Raw genomic sequence first — 23530 nt, forward strand, 5'->3', positions numbered from 1 at the left:
TTCATTATCGTGTCCTGTCAAAACATCTCGTTAACAAAAGAGAAAGCATAATGGCCAAGCAGATACGAGTGCACGGCAATCAAGTGTACAAAATGAGTGCGACATTAGATTACGTGGCGCGGCTGGGGTGAGCAGCGAGCGCGGCGCGGCGGTCGCCGAACACGATGGACAAGGATGACGCACTCCCGGCGCTAGATTAAGCCCGGGAGGACACGTCTCGGAGTAATGTGCTCATATATTGTCCGGGCGACGCGGCCGTGGCGCGTGTCCGCAATTATTATACACCACCATGCTCTTTTATTCGTGTTTATAGGCTCAAGAAAATTTGTTCGTCTCGAATAATCGTATAACTAACGTTTCATTATCATATACAATAATTAAACTAAACAAACGTTTAATTAAATTACACAAAGCAAGAAACCTCGACGACTCTCGTTCCCTTTTTCCATTTTATAAAGATAAGAGGGATTCTGAGCAATTTAAACGGCGAATTTCTTTACGCCTATTAAATCACTTAAGGTGGACATATCGCCTTTGTGGTAAATTTGTTTAGCAATTCCATTTGGCACCACGACGGGCCTGAGCGGGCAGTCCTTTAATTAAAACCGGGACGTATAATGTTAGAGCTCGACGCAAACTTAATGTGTGTCCGGCGGTGTAAATGGCACTCGCTCCCACTAATAATTGTTCTACGTCAATTCTGCTCCATAACCTTTCCAAAAAGGGCCGTTCTGAATCTATTACGGCGTCTGTGTTAGTTTTAGTTATAACCTGAGAGTACGGAGTTCTTTGGATAGCGCTCAATGTAATGTAATGTCAAATACAAAGTTATGATCGGCGGGCGATGGCGGCGTAAACTCAGATTTTCTCCAGCAGTTAATTTACTAAGGCAAAACGCTGGTTTATGTAGCGATCGTCACGTAGGCGTTAACGAGCTTCCCGAGTTAACATTGTAACGTGAAAAAATTCACGATCACCCACCCCCTAGGAACGGGAATGGTTAATTTTAATAATCACAATTTATTGAATCGTTCGACGGGTTTATACAGAGTGGGCGAGTTTTTTTACTTTCACACACAAAGCGGTGAAAGTTTTTAGTGTCCGTTCAGATTTTTCCCAACTCCGGAACGTGATGAAGTCCTAACAGCGAACAAAAGCGACGCGACTCCAGTTGACTTCTTCGAATTGGCGACACGGTACGATCGAGTGAGATAATAATTGTCGGTTCACGTCTTTCCGTGGAATCCTATTGCGCAAACCGCTTTGTCGGCTCACATCAATAGGTACCTACAGTGGCTTTTGTCTCGTGCCACATCCATTGTTCATTTTGGGCGCTGTGGCCTTGATATCGCTCCATTATTTAAATAAATTGACATGTACGTACGTTAATCGACCGTAATAATGTCTACGTTATGTTTAATAATTGTCTGGCTTTTGTGTTTTATATTGACCTAGGCGACATTATTCTTGCTACGAATTGTGCATGGCGATATCAGCACATTATAAAATTCTCTCAAAGTTCATGTTTAATAGTGTCGTATACCTACAAAAAATATAGCAGCTGATATCTAATCAGAGTTCAATAATTTCCCAACAAGAATACAACCCGGGAATCGAACCCTTCCACTCCACAGCCGGCATCGCTCAACATAGCCAGCTAGTTCCTCTAGCATGTCCGGACTCACCGTACATCTTGCCCTCGTCGGATAGGATGATCTTGCGGCGGCCGCACGGCGGGTATATCGCCAGCGCCTCCTGGAAGCTCTGTTCGATGTCTGGACTCCATACTCCCTCGCGTCCGCGGCCGACATGTCCTGAAAACGCGCCTTCGTCATAAAACACATCCTGTGTTGGGTAAGAGTCTATCATGTCGATATTTGTAAAGAAAACGATTACCAATTTCTATTTAATTCTAATTTGGAAGGCGCCTGCACCCGTTACATTGTTGGTGGTGGTTATCACTAACTACTGAACCAAAAACATCCCGTAAAAATACACTGTAGATTGTTTAATTCATCTTTTAACTTTTCTGTAAATATAGTAAGGTTTCCTTTCAAGAAAACATGAGCGGCCTCATTTCTATTTAATTTGTATCTTTTTAATCAGAAAGATGCTGTATTTAATGCATTTTGTTAATGAAATTGCATTTGTTTTAAACTAAACCGTACGTTCTTGCAATGAACGGTGACTAATAACATGTGTTTCGTACGAGACTTCCACTTAATCTTGACTACAAAGTTTTTTAAACCACTCAGTTAGTCAATATTTAATCAAAATTACGTCCCACATTGAAACAGCCACTAGCGATTCTCGTAAAACATGGCAGACAATTGCGACGGGTTCGCACGAAATTGTTTCCGAGAAGACTTCAAATAATGACCCACGCGTACAACTTATCAAATGAAAACTTACATGAAACAGATGTATGTACATCTGGACGGTCGGTTTGTTTACTGTGTTCGATACTAGTCAAGCAGTGCGTCATTGTAATTAATAGACTAGCTTCTATTCTAAAAAGAAAATGAAAATAACGTTGCCTTAGTCTTGGTCAAGCGGTGCGCGTTCAAAAACATAGTGATTCACTGTTCCGCGAAACCACTTGAAACATTGCTGTTTCTGCTTTTGTTAATATACCTGCGAGTCAATATTTACACATAATGTAAACAATTTTGCACAGTGGCCGCTGAGTCGGAGGTGTTTGGAGTCGGTGACGGTTCACTATCTGACGGCCAGCTGGCGTGCTGATTTTTATATTTTTATCTATAAAACTTAATGATAATGATTTATAGTGGCTTGTTTTTGCTGAAGCTTATCATAGATGATGATGCACCGTATAATATATTGGTAAAAATGTAAAATCAGTTAAAAAAATAGGTTAAAAGTTTAATGTTTTTTTGTAATACATCTCAATAACAATTACGACTTTATCACATAATAAAAAAGAAAATGGTTTAATTGATCTTATAATGGAATGATTCGATTACTAATCCTTTGATGAACATCTACAGCAACTAGAAAACATGAACCAATGATCAAAGACTTAAAAAAAAAGTATGCTACACAGTGAATGCACATATGCCTGTAACAGATGCATATTGTATTCACAATAATCCATAAGCGACGTTATTTTTTTAACTATATCGACTGTTCAAAGGCTAATTGACTTAAAAGACATTTTTTTCCGACACTAAGTTCAACCGTCGATATAACGAAACTAAATGGATTTAGGAATTTGAGTGCTTTATTAAGCCATCAGATTTGTAGGATTAAATAATCAATTTGCAACATTTAAATCAGCAACTAATCCGGGTTTATCATTTAGTCTGTTTTAATAACGAAGCCGCCCTTTGCTATATAACTTATAAAAATATGTTTTGGGCGCCAAGGATTTAACAATATCTATTAATACACCTAATCCATTTTTTCATAACATGCAGAGCTTAATATTGAGCCCCGTTTCTGGTCCATGATCAGTCACTTTTAAATCCATTATTTTCAGATTTGATTAATATAATATATGAATTGATTCAAAAATAAAATTAGCAACTTAATAAACTGTATGAGAATGAGTTGGTGCCTTTTAACAGGTAGGGACATGTATGGTAAAGCATTAAGATTAGTGCGGGCATTTCGTCACGGCAGTAACCTCTGAATGAGTTTACAAAAATGTGACATGGACATCTACATGTGCTAGGGGGATACTTTATTGCCAAACATTATAATATTCGGCAATATAAGGCATTTACCATTCTTAGAAAATGTATATTTAACGTATAAATTGTTAAAATTTCTGTCAATATACCTACTAAGTTTTTCTTTTAATATGTAGCTAGGCTCATTCCTATTATTTTATGCGGCGGAATCAACCCCAACTATCTATTGTTACTTGCGTAACTTTTTAACTGTTACCAGGCAATTATTACATTGCATCCTTTTTCAAGATCAATTTATTCTACGAGCAGATAGTATTTTTCTTCTACAAAATTTTCCATAAGGTAAAGTTTATTTTGTTATTGGTTGTGGGCTCATTATCCCATAAAAAATCGGGTGATTTTGCGTGACGCGGATTAAGCCAGCCTAACTCCAATTAAACGCGTCGGATTTTCCTGGCTTCTCTACAGACTTTTTGGAGTGAGCCCTGTGAAGATATAGACTATATACAAATACAAATAAAGTTGATAATAACCTTTTCATCGTCGCTGGCATCCCCAACGTCGAGGTGCTTGGCGTCGGCGCCGCCCGAGCCATTGGTGTCGGGCGCGCCGGCGGCCGTGCTCCACGGGGACGCAATGGTGCCGGCAGCGAGCGCGCCGCTCGCTGGAACAAACAGACAACAACTATTAGTATATGATATCGAATTGGCTAACAAACAGGTAAGGAATTTTTCTGAGAGGCCTTGTTGTTGTTCCCTTGTTGGAGTTCCCTTGTTGATTTCCTGTGGCTGATGATGGTGTACAAATGAAGTGGTAGTGAAGGCCTGTGGCTGATGATGGTGTACAAATGAAGTGGTAGTGAAGGCCTTCCAAGCAGCATGAAATTATTAAAGTGTTAACGGAACAATCAACTCTTAAATTTCCATGGTTATTGAAGCTTTAGTTCGAGGGAGACGATAAATCGGTAGGAGAACTGTAAAATTTACTTTTTTAGCATATTTCTTAAATGACTTTAAATTTATACTGATCTCATTGTTTCACACTCTTCATAACATCTCGTCAACTAAATTCTAGATCATAATATTAAGTCTAGAAGGTTCAATTCTGCTACAGGATTGGACTTTTCTTTGACGGAAGCTGAATGACGATTTTTATCCATAGTATTTATGTGTTTGTGACGGCAATTAGCCTTTTCTATGCTTACATTCTTATTAAATACTAAGCTACGTTTCATATGAATGCGGCATTAGGAAGCAAACTCGTAAAATAAAACCTGTTAACATAACCGCCGCGACCAATGGCGATGCATTTTATTCCATTTGTTTATATTTTGTTCATGGGCGGAGCCGTGTGAAATGCTATTTGAAAGATATGACTGCCAATTTGTAAATACGTCACTTTACGTTAATGTATTTGACGGCAATTGATTGCTCTATCCTTCTGACTGGTTGTATCTTGCTGCGAATTGGTTAGTCATTTAATTGTACGTTTAAATTTCGTAATGATTTTAATTTATAATTATTTTTTACGTTTATACCTATAAAACATTGAAACCTCAAGGAATTCTAGTGTTGATAGAGAAATTTCGTAAAAACCCTGTCTGTTCGAGATCATTAGTTGCACGTATAAAAACGGTATTAGGTTCATATCATAGCGTTAGTTAAAACCGCTTAACTAAAAGAAGGATCATTTAACAATGTTGGAAAACAATTGTAAACGATCCATCAATACATAATAAGTAACGTTTCGAATGTGCATCGTACACACAGCGCGTGGTACTTCAATGTAACAAGCAGGGTTGCTACTTGCTAGATACACAAAAACTGCACTGGATAGTCCGACTACTATATTATATAATTGCAGAGAATACGCTCATCTTATCAATTATAAAAATTCAAACTCAAAATAGGAAGCTATACGAATGCGATTTTTTATAGTTCTTTGTTTAATATGTATTAATTTCTTGCAATTTAAATAATTGACTTAAAAATTCTCATGAAATTCAATTGCATTGCATAGAAAGTTTGCAATTGTGACAAATTTGTACGGATGCCAAGTGCCAACCCTGGCGACCAGTTCTGTCGTTTCTCGCGTCCAACGCGTTTGACGTCAGCGTGTTTGTTTGTTTACCGTATCGGATGCTCGCGTTGTAAACTTCCAATCGTATTGTAGCCGATGTGATAATACATCAAACTGGGGCAAAACTTTGTTCCAATGTTTGTAATAAACGTATTTTAATACAAACATTGGTCATTTCTTTGATATCGGCTAAGACAATTCAGTCTACTTTATGTTTTATTATTTTTTTATGTAGTAATAAAATTAATTATACAGTTGTGAATTAATTCAGCTAAGTGTTGCATTTTCCTTATGACTATTGTAAGTCGTTTCAACAAAGCATATGTTTTGTTTGAGCACAGAACACTAAAAGAATAGTAAAGTAACAACCTGTTAAGATCAGCGGCAACTCTCACCTGTTGAGTACAATGATCAAATCTAATCAAGAATCACAAACGCGGCAGTCTCAACTTTAAAGTTTAAAGCAAAACCGGAACCCACTGAATCCAAAATATTCTTAATATCGTATAATCTTTGCCCCCTCAAGATCCAAGAGGCGAGGTCGCAGGCATTCCGGAAATTTTCATATTTACTGTTACAAATATGCAGGTACGAATTTACAATATAAATATAATATCAAAACGGAGAATTTCTTTATGAAGATCGGATCGAGCCGGGAGAGGAAAGTATGCGCCGCCTGCCTCGCGGGCTGTCCTTGCTTCTTTATAAATCCTATCTCCTTACTCACCTTTCTTTATAAAAACATTCGGTAATTTTATTCGGGAAATGAAGTTTGCTCGTTTATTGTCGTGAATAATTTTCATAGCAAACTATTTGTAAGTGTTTTTCCGTTGGATTAACTGAGTTCGAAGTACGGATAGCTGAAATAAAAGTACACGTACTAAGTACGGTGCAACGTAGCAATGGATTAGTCACTAATTTTGAATATCGTAACCTTGATGTCAAAGCTTAGCGACTGAGACATCATTTATATTGATGATCAATTAGATACATATTTAAGCCTATTTATCTATTTAATCCTTATATTACGAAAAACTACTTAATAAATCATTGTTACCAAGAAAGCATATTGTAAAAAATGTAAATACCATTCCTATAATCTTATCTCGTTAAGCTACGACGTTTTTTTATCATTTTACTCGTGATTGGGTTATTAGGAATGAAGTCACCGTGGACTGAAATACTTTAAAACTCGGGAAAACCATAAGATTATTTTCAAAAATTAATAATAATAAAATACTAAAAACGAAACACAAAAACAAAATTTACAACATATAGTAAAAACATCCACAGGAAAAAGATATCAACAATACTTCTCAATAGGGGACCGGCCTATGCTTGATTTTGTACATTATTCTATAAGTAATGGTTAATAATACGAAAAAGAAGCACTCCTGCGAAAACTGCATCACAATTGGTTAAAAAATGAGCGAGTAATTCATATTTAAAATATTGTAACGTGCAGAAGTGGGCGCGATGTGGGGATATCGCTTCATCTCTTTTTCGCACACGTCGTAATTCCCGATGACGTCACATGTGGATATTTCGTCTCTTTTCTGTTTCTTTTTAATTATCCCTTCCACCGAAATTCAAAGACTTATAACTTGTTGATTTTTTACCGGATTTTAATAATTCCTTCTGTCTTATAATTTATATTATGTAAATATTTGATAATAGTAAAGAACAAAAATGAGTCCGGTACCCTATTGTTACAACTATCAATGAATCACATATCGCCATCGATGTAATTAACACTGCAAAAAATTATGGATGGTGAAACAACCATTTCTCAATGTTAATAATGCCAATTTGAGCTTTGGACACACACAGCCATGCGGAACCGTGCGTTGTGAGAACCGACATATAATGATAGGCCACCATAACTGGCGATCATGAGGGACACTTTATAGGTAGTCGACATTAAATTTACAATACACTATAGATAACATGAGGATCTACTGCTATCTCTACGGGACCGTTCAATACGGTTAGCATAACTCAGTTGACAGTAAGTTACTCAACTTATTGACAAGTATCCCGGAATCCTGGATGTTTATGTGTTTTCTATGTATTGTGTATGTCTGATTCCCTGAAGTCAAGTGCCAATGAAGTCTCATATGCGTATATTTTTTTAAAACTCCTTAACGTTCCAATCAGAATGTTATTAAAATTGGTTTAGTCGTTTCGGAGATAAGTCATGACAAAAACAAATGTGTGTATAAATTTTTTTGTGACGTAACCAATGTAGGAGTCTAGAAAAATATTTATTTCTAATTAGAGGGCTGTTAATTTTATTTATTAACATAATACCGCGTATTTGCGCACCATTCGCCGTATACAGCTGTGTGTGGCCCAACCCTTACACACTTGCAATGGCGACATGGTGAATTGTGGACTTGTGCACACTGCAAGCTGTGTCAAGCGTTGACGCAACACACCCGCCAGCTCGCACTTATTGTTTTGCACTGTCGCGATATTTCCAACTGCATTAAAGCACACATACATCATTCGGTTAAGTCTTCGGAAATAAAACATACGTCATGATGACGCTGTTCTGTTTGTATCGTGTTTTGTTAATGTCTACCATTGTTGCGGTTTGACTAATATTATTGATATATGTACGATTTTATAGGTTCTGCGTTTTGTTTAGTAGTTAATAATACTGAACTCTACAATTTGCATGTAATATTGGATTATGTGTCACTTAAATTTATTCATTTTATTTATATATATATTTTCATTTGGTAATACCAATTAGTCAATTGTTTTGTTGTTTAAAATCACTAAATAACTAAAAACATTTTATTCAATGCTCCATACTGACTGAATGAACATTCACATCCAATAGGATTCTATTAGTAAACAAAATAATCACGCACTCCAGTCACATGCACACGCACACAGACGCACACCCACAGCCGTTATATCAAGGATCTTCAATTAGGACAATTATTATTCAGCAATGACTAATTCAGGCAGTCTCTGCCGCGGCCGACCCACAAAGGGCGCATCGTCAACGTGCAATAATTAAAATAATAAAGCATCGGGCCGGGTGGCGGGTCCCGCGTTCATTGTGCTGATATGACAAGTGTCCGCAATAAGTGGGGCCCTTCGCTCGCTCGGGGTCGATTCAAACGGCACTCGCTCGGCACTCGGCAGCTATTTTATGAACAGCATCAGCATATATTAAACGCGCGGTGGAACGCGCCTTGTCGGGATTTGTCTGTGTCTCTTGTAATTGATTCTCATTTGTGAACGGCATGTTGAGTTTTATGATTATGCCGTTGCGAGGATAAATGGATCTGGCTGTTTATGTGCGCGGTCGCACATTAAGATTTCCTGTATCGGGAACTATGAAGGGCCTCTATCCTGCAGAGACTGAGATGTTATGTAGATTTGTCGCTGCGGGAATAGCAAGCACGAACTCTAAATAACCAACAAGTTCTTCCCATTTATGGCAACCAACAATAATTCAAATCTATCCTCAAGCCCCTAACTAATATTTCTACCATACCACACCATAATGTAACTAGAGAAATCAATTGACAATGAGAATGAGAACACGATGTATATATAAAAAGTAATTTATTGACAATATACACATCTTATGACAATGACACATTTTGGCAATTGCACATCTTAAATAGTCGGATTTAAAGCGCCGTTCCCGGCATCCAGATGCATTTCGTAAACATTATGGGAAAATTCTGATTGTCGTAACGCTACATATTTAGCATAACCATAACGTGACCCGAAATAGAACTGGAGTAAGCTCTCGAATAGTTATAACATCGCATCGAGTGGGAGGTACAAAGGAACACTATATTTATAGACGATGCCCACAATGTAGCTTGCTTACTCATGTCGAAGTAGAGACAAAACTTATCCTGATACAGAAGCCTTTGTATTGAACATGTTTATAGTTTTATCGTGTATTTATCATCCATGATACGTACGCAGGGAAATATATTGAATAATAATACGCCTTGTTCTCATCAATACCGATGGCCTTCGGAGCGAAGTTGTATGCGATCACAGATTAAATGTTATTTCATTAATTTCAATCAGTCATAAACTCGGATTACTTTCATAATTAAATTTTTCGATTTGGTTTAAGTCACGTTTGACTACTTTCAAAAACTTGATATGTTTTAGACGCGACTGATTTTGAGCACTTCAATGAGTTTCAAACAAAACTATTTTAAAGTCTTTCGGTTATGTTAATAGATTTAGTTACTTTCTCCTGCAATTTTGAGTCAGCTATTAAAACCATAATTCTTTTGAATATATTAATTAACCAGATTTGTCGTTTTGAAGCTCATTAACCAGACTAACCTTAACCGATTTGTTAAGTGAATTTCTAATTATGTAGAGTTAAAGGAACAAAACTTTCGTTTACATTAATTGTCGACTTTGTTTTTACGAAGGATTTTTCTTAATTACGCCCAATCACCACACTCCACGCAGACGAATTTCCCCCTTAAAAATGTGCTAAACAAAGTCTTCAAAAGTAAAACAGGCAGGTTGGCCGCACGCGACTCCTTGTAAACGGAATGCATTTAACAGCGAAATAATTCCGGCAATTTAATACTGTGACCCTTGTATCGCGTGCTGGCTGAAATCTATAAAACTGCCTTCACAAAGCACACGTCGATTTTCACACAGAATTCAATAACCCGCGTATTAATAACTGCACAAACAATTTTTCGAGTATAGAAGCGTATTGTAATATTTTTGCATACATAGAGAAGCCAGATTTCAAAACAAAAATAATACTGCACAATCTTCATCCTTCGTAGGGTTTGGATCTTGTTCAATTTAATTTATTACACATCTGATAAGGTTACATGTGTCTATTATAAGAATAAGCTAATAGTCAGACCGTTTATTACACACGTAAGTGTGGAACTGATACATGAGTTAAATAAAACATTATCTCATTACCTTTCGCAAGTTAAAACAAAATAAAACAAAGCGTATCATTCTAGACAATTCAAAATTAACGCAATGACTCGCAATTCATTACTAAAATATGCTAACATTTACAAAATGATATTCAACTGGTATGAAAGAGGCAGCAACCCTACGGAGGGGTGTTTTGTGAGGGTGGCTCGATGGACCACCTGTGAGGCGAACACTACGCGCGCAGCGGAGGGTTGCGCCCAAAGTATGTTAATTAATTTTCGGTTGACCGTCCAGTGCGCTACGGGTTGCTCAAATCGGCCCACCGTGCGGTTTTCATGTATATTGTTTCTATCACAAAAGGTCAGTTATGTAAAAACTCATTAATATTTTCACGATTATTATACGCTTTATGAAATATTTGTGCCTTATTTGACCGCTCGTTCTGTATTAATTAATGTTATAAAAAGCAAATAACATGAACGTCGGCCACGTTCGGCTACCGTTATAATACGTTATTAAATCAATAATAAATGCCGATTCGAATTTCATTTCGTCGCCCCTACTCCATTAATTATTCAATAGATTCAACTCGATTTTCGTTTATTTGTCAAGTTATAGGGCTATCGGTGTTATTCATGAATGGTGGAAACGTCCCATGACTGTTCTATAGATGCCAGTTTACATCACAACAGACTAATTTATTTTAATTTAAGTCGATATTATTTTTAATGGGAAACTTTATGGAGTTGCCGGTTCAAACTTCGTAATGATAATCGACTACAGCGGAATATAATAACAGATCGGAGAAAGAAGAAAAAATAGAGATGTCGCGTCATTACTCTATATGCCTAAATTTTAATAAGTGTGACAATGATTCAGCGATAGTGTGAACGCGAACAATCCTTCCATGTCTAAGCTATAGAAACAGACTGCACAGTGCACACCTTAGTTACATTACTACTCGCCTACTGGCCACATCCTGCCACATCGCACGATTGCCCCAAATACACTTACTATGTTAGTGTATAAATCACTGTGACATTGAGTATTGTAAATATATTGCGTAAACTCGTCTTTACGGGAATGGGTTGAATCTTTATAAATGTACCTAACCTATACCTCATAACTACGTTATTCAGAATACCGACTATCCCAGTGTTATGTTAAATTGGTTGTACGTCGATACTCCGTACAAAGATGTTTATCCGGAGGCGACCGCTCGACTGTTTACAAACACCGAGATGCGCGAACGGGACAAAGGAGCGCGGTGCGGCACGTGGCGCTAGTACAACACACGACACACGACGTACTCGACCGGTGTTACAACACAGCTTTGTCCTACCACTGGTTTACACCGACTGCTCGTTGTCATGGTTGCAATAAAATGTTATAGCTAACAAGTGTAGTCTAAAATGATTTTCGTTGATTTAAAGCAACTGGACAAACACATGGCTACTTCCAAAATGCTACGTTTCAATCCTCACAGAAATCTGTCACTATGACACATTTGGCACGCATTTATATGCATGTCTGTCTTTATTCAGGCGGACTGCGGACTCGAGAGCTCTATATTCAAGCAGAGAAAATGATCCGGTTCAAGAATGAGTAAGGTTGGTATAGTAAAGTGCGACATTAGCCGGGTGTCTTGGTTGCCGGCGCAACCAGCGTTACCGTCTCACCCACAACACGCGAGTGTTACACAACATAAAATCCATTGTTTGTTTAGCGTACATGCAACAGTTCTTCGAGACGCGATTATCATTAGCCCCCGTGATGAAACCGCGCAATGCGTTTCGCGATACACTTTACTAACGTTACGAATCCACCGCAGGACCACGTTGGCATCTTATCAAAATCATAATTTTCTGATTCACCGTTCGCGGGAATCCCAAAATATATTTGAATTATGTTTATTTTCAATCAGTTGACTTTTTGGAGCGGCGCTGCCAATTTTTCAGTGAATCTAAAGTACTAGGGGCACAACGCGTTCATAGAGATGATCTTGGGAGCGCACCTATGAGTCACGTACGCGGTTGCCAACTTCCAATAGCGTCGCTTACGAAAGACGTATGCGAGTATAAGCTGTTGTATAAATTTCAACCTTAGCTCTAAATATTTTAATGAAAATATAGTTTGTTTATGTTATTTCATGAATCATCGTTCTCGGCTGACTCGCCAGCTGCGAATTAAGACTCGGATTGCAAGTTCTCAGCGAATGTCGCGGGTCATCTTACAATATACATCGCAATAAAAAGGCTATCACTGTTAGGGGAGAAATGCTGTGTGGTCACAGGAATTATATATCACAACACGCATAAAGCGAACGAGCGCTATTCTAACGACTTATTGCTGTTTACTGTTCGTCTTTCTTTGAACTATTAATATGCAATCTTGGCACTGTGATACGTCATACAACAGTTATATTGTATAACTTCCGATAGCACTAATGCCATGTGTTGAGCTGCGTTGGCTGCAATACATTCGCTAATCGTTGGTTCAACCAAACGCGACCCTTTCGGGAGCACATCTAATAAAGGCGGCGCATTACTTTAATATGATATAGATGCACGGCAACAATGAGATACTTATGAAATTAAGGCGATAAATCAGCGTGGCCCGCGAGCCGGGCCATGAATGAGCGCAGGAACAACGACTTATATGTAAATAATGTCGTATGGCGACGCCCGCCGCCCGCTCGGCTGAATATAAAGTAATATGTCGCAGGACATTACTCGTCAAGTGATCGAGTGGTAATAGTGCCAGCCGCTAGCCGTATACCAAATTAATGTCGATGGGAAGTATTAAAAAGTGATTTACTTTCCTAGACGCATATGAAAGTTCACAGTTCGTTATGATGGAGAGAAAGCTTCCTATAAGGTCTGGTAATGAGACGTAGTCTACTAACATTACATGAAGTTTTTATGTATATGGTTTTAGAATAATTGAAAACTTTCTAATTGTAGAAAATGGTTGTTTTTATTTATTCATTCTTATCGAGTTGTCATCGTATTCATTTCTTTATAATCTTCATAATACGCATCATCGGTCTTGTTCTAATAAGATTCCTATATCTACTAAATAATATTAAGAAAAGACACTGAATTTCAATGAAGACGCATTTCTATTTTCTCAGATAATCGTATAAAGTTCAGTAAGCTCAAGCAATCGTTTCCATTTGTGTTTAAACGTTTACCGTTTAAACGTTATACCCTTTATTTTCTTCTACAATACTATTCTCAGAAACGTTAATCTTATTCACAAACATACCAATTATAGGATCCGTTTTGCAAAACGGACGTTGAGATTACTTACGATGTGGCGCAAAGAAGAGGCGCCAGCGCATGACGCTCCGACGCAACCCAAAGATAACAGAGTGGCCAGCGTTGAGCATAGGTGGTAATGTTGCAATTGATGGATCGCCCTAATGTCTACAACTGCCTTTAAACCGCCGTTCGAATTTTGAATTAATTGCATTAATTGATCGGTCCGTTTATGTGATGAACAAGACTCTCGCACTGTCAATATACACTAATTAACGCTGACGGTTAGCAATATAACGTAATTTACACCGCATGAATGAATATGCAAAGTGTTTTTAGTAAGGCGATTCGGTAGTCATTAACGTAATATCAGTAATTATATATTAACATTATCGTCACATCCACACATTTATTAACACATTCAACGTTATCGCTATTTATGGATGCGCCTCTTATCATATCAAATCACTACAAATTTCGCGGAACATGATTAACTCGTTTACAAATGAAAAACAAGAAAGAGATATGAATTTATTATTCAATAAAATGTACATTTGTATAAGGAAGAATTCCAAAAACTCAAGCCATTCAATACATTTGGAAGGTTTAATATTCCCCCGCCGTACAGACTTCAAACGTGACCTGAACTCTTTCCTATTGTGGTTCAATATCACACGACCAGTGCCACGTCAAAAACAATGAATTCATGAGCAACTTCCAGTGCAGAGTGCGTGAGTTCGAGGCAGGACGCGCCGCGCCACCGCCTCCTGAATATTGAGTAATAGTTTAATGTAACTTCACAAATAACTTACGGCTGAACAGCGTTGAGCGTGTTTGTTTCATTACGGCGCAGGCGCTCGTGGCCTCGTACCCGCCTAATGAAGGGAATCTGAGAGCTTTACTGAGATCAAGGTGCGCTGATAATCGAATTAATTTCAACTGCACTGAAGCCGGCAATGTTGCCGACAGAGGGTTTAACTAAGTTTATGACTATGCTAGGTACGCTCTTAGCGTGCAACAAGTTTGTTGCGAACACCTCAAGTACTTTGCAATCGGTTAAGCCGTGATATAGAGTCATTCAAGTGCTACAATCAATAGTTTCATACGCTTCGATAACCAGAGTTAACCAAAGCGAGGTTAGACAGTGTTCGCCTTCCGAGAACATTGAATACTGCACGAGTGATGGTCGTGCAATTAATACTTCTAACCGTTACAGTTATGCAGCTGCCTTGCGGTGCCGGGAGACAATTGTTGTGGACAATTCGCGAGGGTTCATTGACCAATTGGACGTAGCCATGATCTCTCAAGTGCAACTCTTTGACTTCTAGAAAGTTCACACACGAAAGTTTTAGATCTATATATTATCGATCAAAAGTAACTCGTCGGATAGGCGCATGGAAACAGCCGTAATGCGCCGTTTATAGGGATTATTTGCTTCTACGTTATGGCGTGAATAATAAGTATCTAGTACGTGACTATGTACGTCAAATGTGGAATCGTCAAACAAGCGGCGCATGTGCCAACCCTGCTTCACACAATTACATCATAGGAATTATTTCTGCGTAATCCAGTGGCCAGTGGTATAAAAAATAACACAGGAAACCAATTCAGCGTTGTAAACAACATGCTGATGCATTGCGACCATACTTGGTTAGCTTTGTGGCCCGTTTACGATTCTCACAATAATTATCTTGCCATAGCAAATCAGTGTAATAATATTTCTCGACGGTATCAAGTATAATTGGATCGCAATGCGAGTAGCATCTATGCGGAAGAACGAGAGCGACATCTCTTGTTACATTCTGTGTCTTATTCTGAGAACACCATGGGAATATTTACTACGAGCACTGAAAGAATCAAATTATAATTAACTAGACTATTGTGCGAATCTGATGCTTGTTGACTTTCATTTAAACGATGTCGTAAGTAAGCCATTGCTTAAGTATCGGCGGAAAATTTTCAACTATTTCAATTGTAATACTAGAATTGGGCACGTCTAATGGCGGAAAATGCAAAAAATATTTTGACTACACATCAAATATTTAGGTGACACCGGTCACGGTTGACAGCATTAACAGAGCACAATCTGATTATAATTAAAAATCAAGCGAGCATGGTACAAGAGGTTAAGTGAAAAACATGGAACAAAGGCTGGCGTGGTCGGTGAGCTATTTAGTATGCATTTGGAAAGGAGTCGAGGCGAGAGCAATAAGTTTGAGCCCGCGATTTGCATAGATTGTGGCGGCGTGGCGTGGCGGCGCGGGCGCGTGTTTGGTGATTTACTCGCGCGCGGCGTGGGCGACGCGGCGATAACACTTGCACCATTACCATTACCACCGCACCTCTACACACCACCGAGCGGCGAACACTACGAAACCATCACCGCACCGATGAATCTTCATCTAGTGGTCGTTTTTTATCGAAACATTCATAATCGCGCATTCACCGCGTCGATAGAATCAAGTACAAGCCGCGACGAGAAGGCGACCTGAGTTTAAATTACACTCATTTACCACAGCAACAACATCCGCGGCATGTGCAGAATGTGGCCGACGACGATTAGCAGAATTCCTGCTTCGCAATAGAACATATAAATGGAAAAAACAAGGCCCTAGCGACACACATATGTACATAATGAGTGGATAGGTTAGTTGTTCTGATGATTTTCCATTTATGTACGTTGTTCTTGTGCACGGACTGGCTCACCACCTAGGGAGATAATGACACTGTTTACCTATTGTATAAAGGCAAGAATTTTAATTACAATCCTTCGATATGTGCATTAATTTCCGTTCATCTGCGGACCCATTGCATTGATTTAATGATTAGTATTTACGGTGCAGAGTAGAGCGCACTGTACCACAATAAGGTTCGCTAATGGAATTGATAGCAGTAATTAGAGAGCGGCTGCGACAGGTTGCGGCACGATCCATGGAGAGTTTCGACACGGACAATCACCGCCGCGTTTACTATGCGGGTTATTATAACGTGCAGTTGCATTCATAAAACCTTGTTGGAACTATTTTATTTTTCTGCCAACACCGGCTCACAAAGCGGGTTTAATAGACGGATTTCACTTTCGATATTTTACAAAGAATCACTAAAATGGAAACGTAATTTATTTGAATGCATCTTTGTGTTTCGAATTAAGCAACATGACACGGAAAATGGTTTACAATTGCTCAATTACGTTTCGCTTTCGTCAATCGATTTTCCCGCTTTAGCAAAACAATACGTTCCCATTAATAGCATGAATCACACAGGATTATTATAGAAGTTGGAGTGATAATAAAAAGCTCTGTCAAAGCGAGCGGCGGTAGGTAGAGACAAGAGACGCGGTATTGCGTCACAAGTTTATTGTGGTTTCACGAGTCGCGTCAGTGCCGACGCTACACTGTTGCTATACTCTACGCTATAACAGAGAGCCACATTAGTAAAAAACAAACACATACGTGCAAGTTAGTCGTAAACACGTACTGGCGTATTGGATGCACTATATGGGGTGGCAATTTCTTGCCGTGTTTTATTCAACTTGGCAATAAATATAATGTATTTTAATTGAATACATTTCATTGTTTGTAAAACATGGTTTATTATGTAACTAGTTATTTTTAAAAGTTGAAATCATCAATCAAAATGATTACAAACCGAGTTAATAGTACATTGGGAAATACTGATTTTCCAATTCATTAAATATTCACAATATTATTGTAATGAAAAGTATAATAAACGTGAAGATTACTTACGCAACTGAGAAATTACAAACTATCCTTTCGATATTATATCCATTTTATCGTCAATAGTGACACTTAAAACGCTAATCAACAATTCATTTGCAATCGGCCGGCATAAATGTGTCGACTAGTGAAGGATAATCATCTCTCATTAGTCGACTATTTGAACCCTAATCCACTTACCATTAGTACAAAAAAAGTAAAACATCAACTCATCAAACTATTACTATAAGACAGACGGTCCCCCCCGTGACCATGAAGGCTGCCAAGTCTTCGAAACGTCGGGAGAAAATATTAAAACCGCGATTAAATCCGAACAATAGTTTAATTTTAATGTCTAACAAAAGATATAATTATTACAAAAGCATAATTCGTTCTTTTCCATGTAGTGTGGACATTTGCCGTCAGTCCACACCCTTAGTTGTAACATCGGAGCTGGTCACGGGCAGTGTGCCAGAGACAACCGTTTCACCGCTTCCGCACCGACTACACGCCACTTGTCACTGCGTGGTTAAATCCGATTTACTGCCCATGTTTTAGGCAAAGACATTAAACAGTATAGACCGAACATCAAGATCTTTGTGCCCCAAAACTTTTTACTAATTGGTAGTCGTCTTATTCGAAATATTCGTTGGACAATATCACAGCGTCTAGATATTAATACAAAAATAACATATTCACAGAAAATATGATAATATGCATTAAAAACATGTAAATCACGCTATGCAAAATATGAAGTATTTTACATAGGTGTTTTGCTATTCATTGTAGATATTGTAACCATCGCATGAGCGCAAAATTTTAGTATGACAATTTTAATAATGTCCGCTCTATAATCTTAGAACTCTGGTTTTAGGGGTTTTCATGTGTCGCCAAACTACACGTGTAGCGAAAATAGACATTAGTCACAACGTATTCAGAACAAGTAAGAGATATTGAACTAGTAGTATAGAAATGTTAAAAGACTTTTATCATACATTTATTTAAAACAACTGTAAACTGAGGTCCGAAGTCGTAAAACTTCGTGAGTGGTTTAAAAGTTGATAGGTTAATTACTTTAACATTTTAATTAGAATAAAAGCTGATTTTATGTACCAAAACATACTATAATGATACTTAAATACAGAAATTAAATGTAACAAGAATAGTTTATTACATAACTTGTAAAATGGGACTATTTATTAACGCCGTAAAACAAACTTTCATTAATCAGCAGGTGACAGTATATTCACCTTTTAATTCCTCAATTACTGTAGTTACTGTGGTCATTTAACGGCTTGCCAATGGAGACTATAATCAACATAAAACATCATCATGTATAGAGTTCATTAACATTTTATTTTCATTTTATAATACTTATTCATTAATTTCATATATGGCAATATTACTAACTAACCCATTCAGGAACGTCTGCAAATATAATGTCCATTCATAGTCATTTGAAAATCCAGTAATAGTTACTACAAACATAACGTCTATAAAAAATTAAATCCAATTGAATCCAAATCTACCATCAAGCACGAATCATTTGCCCTAAGACATTATTGCAAAGCCATTAGGAGTAATAAACGTATGATTATGGGAGTAAGTGGGGCGCGACGGGACGACGCGACGATCAGCTTCTGTCGCCCCCCTCTAACCGCTAGCTTGAACTCTAACCTTGCGCGGACGCATGAACTTGGATAGGTTTAATCAGAAAGTTGTGGGTTACAACTTATTGCAATTACTTTCCCGCGATGGGAATCAGTGCAGATGATGATTGCGTTGGAAAGTTCACAATTTTATTAGATTTTTATTTTTCTTGCTGAATTTGTAATATGTGGAAGACAAATGTGAACCTATTAAATATTATAATAATAATATTAAGTTGATTAAGAAAAATCTTGACTACAAAACCCAACAATGATATAAAGTTATTTGTGAGTCGTGGTACAAATAACAAACCATTCCAATGATGACAACTGGCTATAACAAGCTTCTACTATATTTATATTATACTTAACATAAAAAAATACTCCTAGCTGTTATCAAAACTTCGTGATCTTTGGTTGGATTTATTTTTAGGTATTAAACCAAAAATAAACATTACATTTACTTCCTTGTATATAATTTTTACAGTCCGCCAGTTATGTAGAATATATTTTGATTAAAATCTTGAAGTTAAATTAGTTTATTCAAGTCATTGTCTTTCGCAAACCGCTGAGAAGTTCACCTACACGCTAGACCGATGATTTTTTACACAAATAAGTGCATATATAATAAGTTATTATTCAATTATAATAAAAGAGCTGGCGTGTTAATTAAGATTAATTTAAAAATATTTTCATAAATTCATTCAAAATTTTAAAGTTTATAACAACCGGTTTTATATTAATGATGGTAAAATCAAAATATTAATTAGTTGTGATATGACCTACCGCTGTCGCTCAGAATTATGCACTAAATAAAACATGTTATTTATTCAATTCATACTATAGGCGCAGTTTGCGAACAGATTTAGGCCATCTTAGCTTATCTATACATAGAAAGTACTGATTTGATTGCTGAATGGTGTTATGAAATCGAAGTTGTATGCATAAAGTTTGGACTCAACCCTGCAGAGCCCAGGCGACAAAGGAACCGTGCCATTTTATATGAACAGTGCTGAAGTATCTAATAATTTCCCGATAATACTGGAGCGGCGGCAACAGATGTCTATGATCTCTTTCATATAAAAAATATGCAATTATATTTTCATCTTTACGATAAGTTTTACCATCATTGCCCTATTCTTTGTATGGTCAACTTTATAGTTTTCCTAAAGCGCACATTACTACACTACTAAACTCCAAAAGATGGATAGACCAGATTTCCAGTGCGTTGAAAGTTTTCATTCATACAGCATTTCATCAGGCAAAAGACCGAAGCCGATGGAGAAATATCGCAATGAAGATAATTGAGAGTCACGATCCTCAATAAAAAGGGACCGACTGGAGAGAGAGAAAGCACACATTGCATATTCTTAAATATTGGTTTATTTTCGAGCAGTATTCGGTGTCTTCAACGCAGTGCCCAATTAATTTAAATATAATGTAATAGACAAAACAATTTGCATATTACTTAATATATAGTTAAACAATTTCAAACTTTATGTTAAGAAATAAAACATGTAACTATCAGAGCCTGACATTTAAATTATAAAACGTAAACAGGTTTGTGTGATTACAAAGCTTATTGAATTAATCAGTATCAAACAACAGTATAGCCGTAGTGTACATGTGTGCAGGTTCTCTAATATTACAAAGTCATAAATACAAAGCTGACAAATAAGTTGAAGACACTTAAAACACTGTATATATTAACTGTAGGGGACATGACGTAAACACAAAGGGTGCAGGCGTCCAAGTTGTCAAACGAGAAGTTTTTATCGGGCGGCCTGTCGCCGTTGAATAGAAATGAGTCTTGAATAATACATGTGTCCCCCCCCCTCCGCTTCTACACCATCACCGCACCCGCCCTCCTCCCGCGCGTCACTCGCGCCCAACTGATTTGTTGCAAGCGACGTTGCAATAAAATGATCTTGTCCGTACACTACAGGTGTTTATCGCTGACAAGGCCCGATTGACTGTTGCGATATGAGCACGAAACAAAACCGCCCACACCTGTGCCGACAGATAAACACCATCGTGTGATCCTTACGTGTGTGTGAAATTCGGTTCGTTACTCATTGTAGTTTAGCACGCCGATAATAATTATGTAATTTGATAAGACGTCACGCGGTAGAGCCTCCACGCATCACGCCGCGTAAACATCACTCAAATGAGTCATAATTCACGAGCGATTACGTAAAAATAAACATCGGCAAAGTAGCAATAAACAAAAGAAACTGGGGCCATAATTCGTGCTAATGATCGATGGACAAAAGTCACGTAGTAAGCAAGTAGCAGTTTTATGGTCCATGAAAGCGTTGTTACGCGGCACAGCTCAATTTTAAAGCCTAACTCCGAAGTGAGTGTGCGGGTTCTTGTGAAATCTAGGTACCCACTTACAAGTGCGACCCGAGGCCGGTTTCACTTCCTGTGCCTTCAAATCCATCGATGCGATGCATCTGATACTAATCTTTTCATACATTAGCCGAGTAACTGGGCTTTGTAAATTATACTTGCCACCCAAGTATAGCAAGATATATAATTAAATCAGTGTATTAGAGAAATTGAAAACATTGCCTGAGTAGGTAGATCGTAAATGGAACATTTTATTCTTAATACTTGTAAAAATGAGTAAGATGTTTTATTATCAACGACCTATAAATCAATTTCCGCTTCCTATTGTCTCTACATTAATTGTTATTCTGTTTAGAGAATGGAAACGCAGAGTTCGGACTCTATTAGGCTTTTATGTGTAAGTTTCTCTAGGTCAATAATATGAGGAAGGCAAAAATCCGGTATCAAAAGCACGAGATATCATTCCTGTAAATTCGTCCTGTTTCTTATACTCTACTAATCACATAGCCATTTAATATCGAATTTAGCCTCTCATGACGTCATTTGTCAACGAAGCAATTCTATCAAAATATCTAAAAAAACATACGCCAGTTCCGTGAAACCAATTAGAAGCCATTGTTATTCTGTCGTCAAGTGTTGTTGAAAATTCATCAAACAAGCGTGCACGAGATCGCCAGTACGTATAGTAACGGTGCATTAACTGGCTTGAGGCGGGAATGAAGCGAGCCATTTGCGGCTGAACTTCTAGTCAGTTGACAAGATGGGTGTGTTATGGCCGAGTGCAGTCTTACAGCATAATTTATACGTGAATGGTTTGCATTACGTACGAAACTCGTGCGCGTACGAACTGAACAGCTTAAATGTTGTAGAGCATTTAACCTGTGCAGTTTTTAGCTAAGGGATTTTGTTAAACGTGTATCAGTAGCTCTATTGGAAGTTTAGTAAGATATTTTTGCATTGTCAAGTACGTTTCTGAGCTAACAATTTAATCGTGTGCAGTTTTAGTTTTAAACGTTTATATTATGAGTATACAACGTCATTTCGATATTATATTACTAAATGAAAGCACATAGTTATAATCTTGAAAAACTCGCTTTGCAATAAGTTATATGTAAAACAAAAATATAAGTTTCTAACAAAATAAATATCAATAAAAAATATTTGAAATTTTACGTATCACTGATGATTTTTCGCACAATGTTAGCAGAGGTAAAGACGATCAGCGGGTTTAATTTATGAACGCAATATCAAAATGATTCTATATACCAGTTCGTCGTACACCGACCCCTGTGCCTTTATTAGCACAATAATGATGGTAATATCAGGCCCTGCTGCTACTCTTTTGGCGGCACTAATTTTATATTTCGTCTATACTCACTGCCATCCACTAAATTCTCTACTGCAAATATTACACTAAGATAAGAACACAATAGCAATGAATGTGAATTAGTAAAAAGTTTAATTTCCCAAGTAACATACCTCAACTTTTCACACAGAATGTACGGATGATATAAAAAAATACCACTTATAGGCACGCGCAATTACAAATTTGGCACGGTTGTAACAAACCTGTTGGATAACATACGTGTACGCATCACGTTTTAATTCCAAACATAAAAGTTCTAGAAAACATTTCGTATCATACTTATGTCTGATTAGTTTTTTTAGATATCCACTAATACGTTATTTATCAATGTTAAACATTATTTACTGTTCGTTTATCTCTTCGCGGAAGTACGGAGCTGTTGTCACTGTAATCGGCTTAAGGAACACTCCCACACTAAACAAATAGATATTAATTGTAGCCATTCTATGTAAGTGTGTTAATTTTTTTCAATGTTAATTAACTCTTAGTAACGCAATTATACGTTTGCGACACGCGTAACGGAGCGTTGACCCGGCGATACGGCTAGCGC

At 37.5% G+C, this 23530-nt stretch overlaps 1 protein-coding gene across 2 annotated transcripts; it reads right to left on the reverse strand.

Annotated features, from left to right (window-relative positions):
• Positions 1 to 60: 60 nt before the first annotated feature.
• On the reverse strand, positions 61 to 23315 carry LOC119190217. 2 transcript variants are annotated; one of them, XM_037441555.1, is made up of 3 exons: positions 13950 to 16220; positions 4187 to 4317; positions 61 to 1814 (listed from the first exon to the last, which is right to left on the reverse strand). In XM_037441555.1, the coding sequence occupies exons 1-3, from the start codon at positions 14026 to 14028 to the stop codon at positions 1569 to 1571; spliced, it is 456 nt and encodes a 151-aa protein (XP_037297452.1). In that variant the 5' UTR covers positions 14029 to 16220; the 3' UTR covers positions 61 to 1568. The 2 variants fall into 2 exon arrangements, 1 of the variants encoding a protein (XP_037297452.1); XR_005112815.1 differs by lacking the exon at positions 13950 to 16220 and adding an exon at positions 23094 to 23315 and having other exon boundaries at positions 1778 to 1814.
• Positions 23316 to 23530: the final 215 nt, after the last annotated feature.

Source organism: Manduca sexta, chromosome 22 (genome assembly GCF_014839805.1).
Source record: "Manduca sexta isolate Smith_Timp_Sample1 chromosome 22, JHU_Msex_v1.0, whole genome shotgun sequence".
Taxonomy (NCBI): domain Eukaryota; kingdom Metazoa; phylum Arthropoda; class Insecta; order Lepidoptera; family Sphingidae; genus Manduca; species Manduca sexta.

Bases quoted from the DNA above. Each gene is read 5' to 3' on its own strand.
- LOC119190217 (XM_037441555.1), bottom strand. From the start codon at position 14,028: ATGCTCAACGCTGGCCACTCTGTTATCTTTGGGTTGCGTCGGAGCGTC. The intron at 4,318-13,949 runs GTAAGTAATCTC...TGTTTGTTCCAG, and splicing joins CCTCTTCTTTGCGCCACATC to CGAGCGGCGCGCTCGCTGCC. The intron at 1,815-4,186 runs GTTATTATCAAC...GCGCGTTTTCAG, and splicing joins ATGCCAGCGACGATGAAAAG to GACATGTCGGCCGCGGACGC.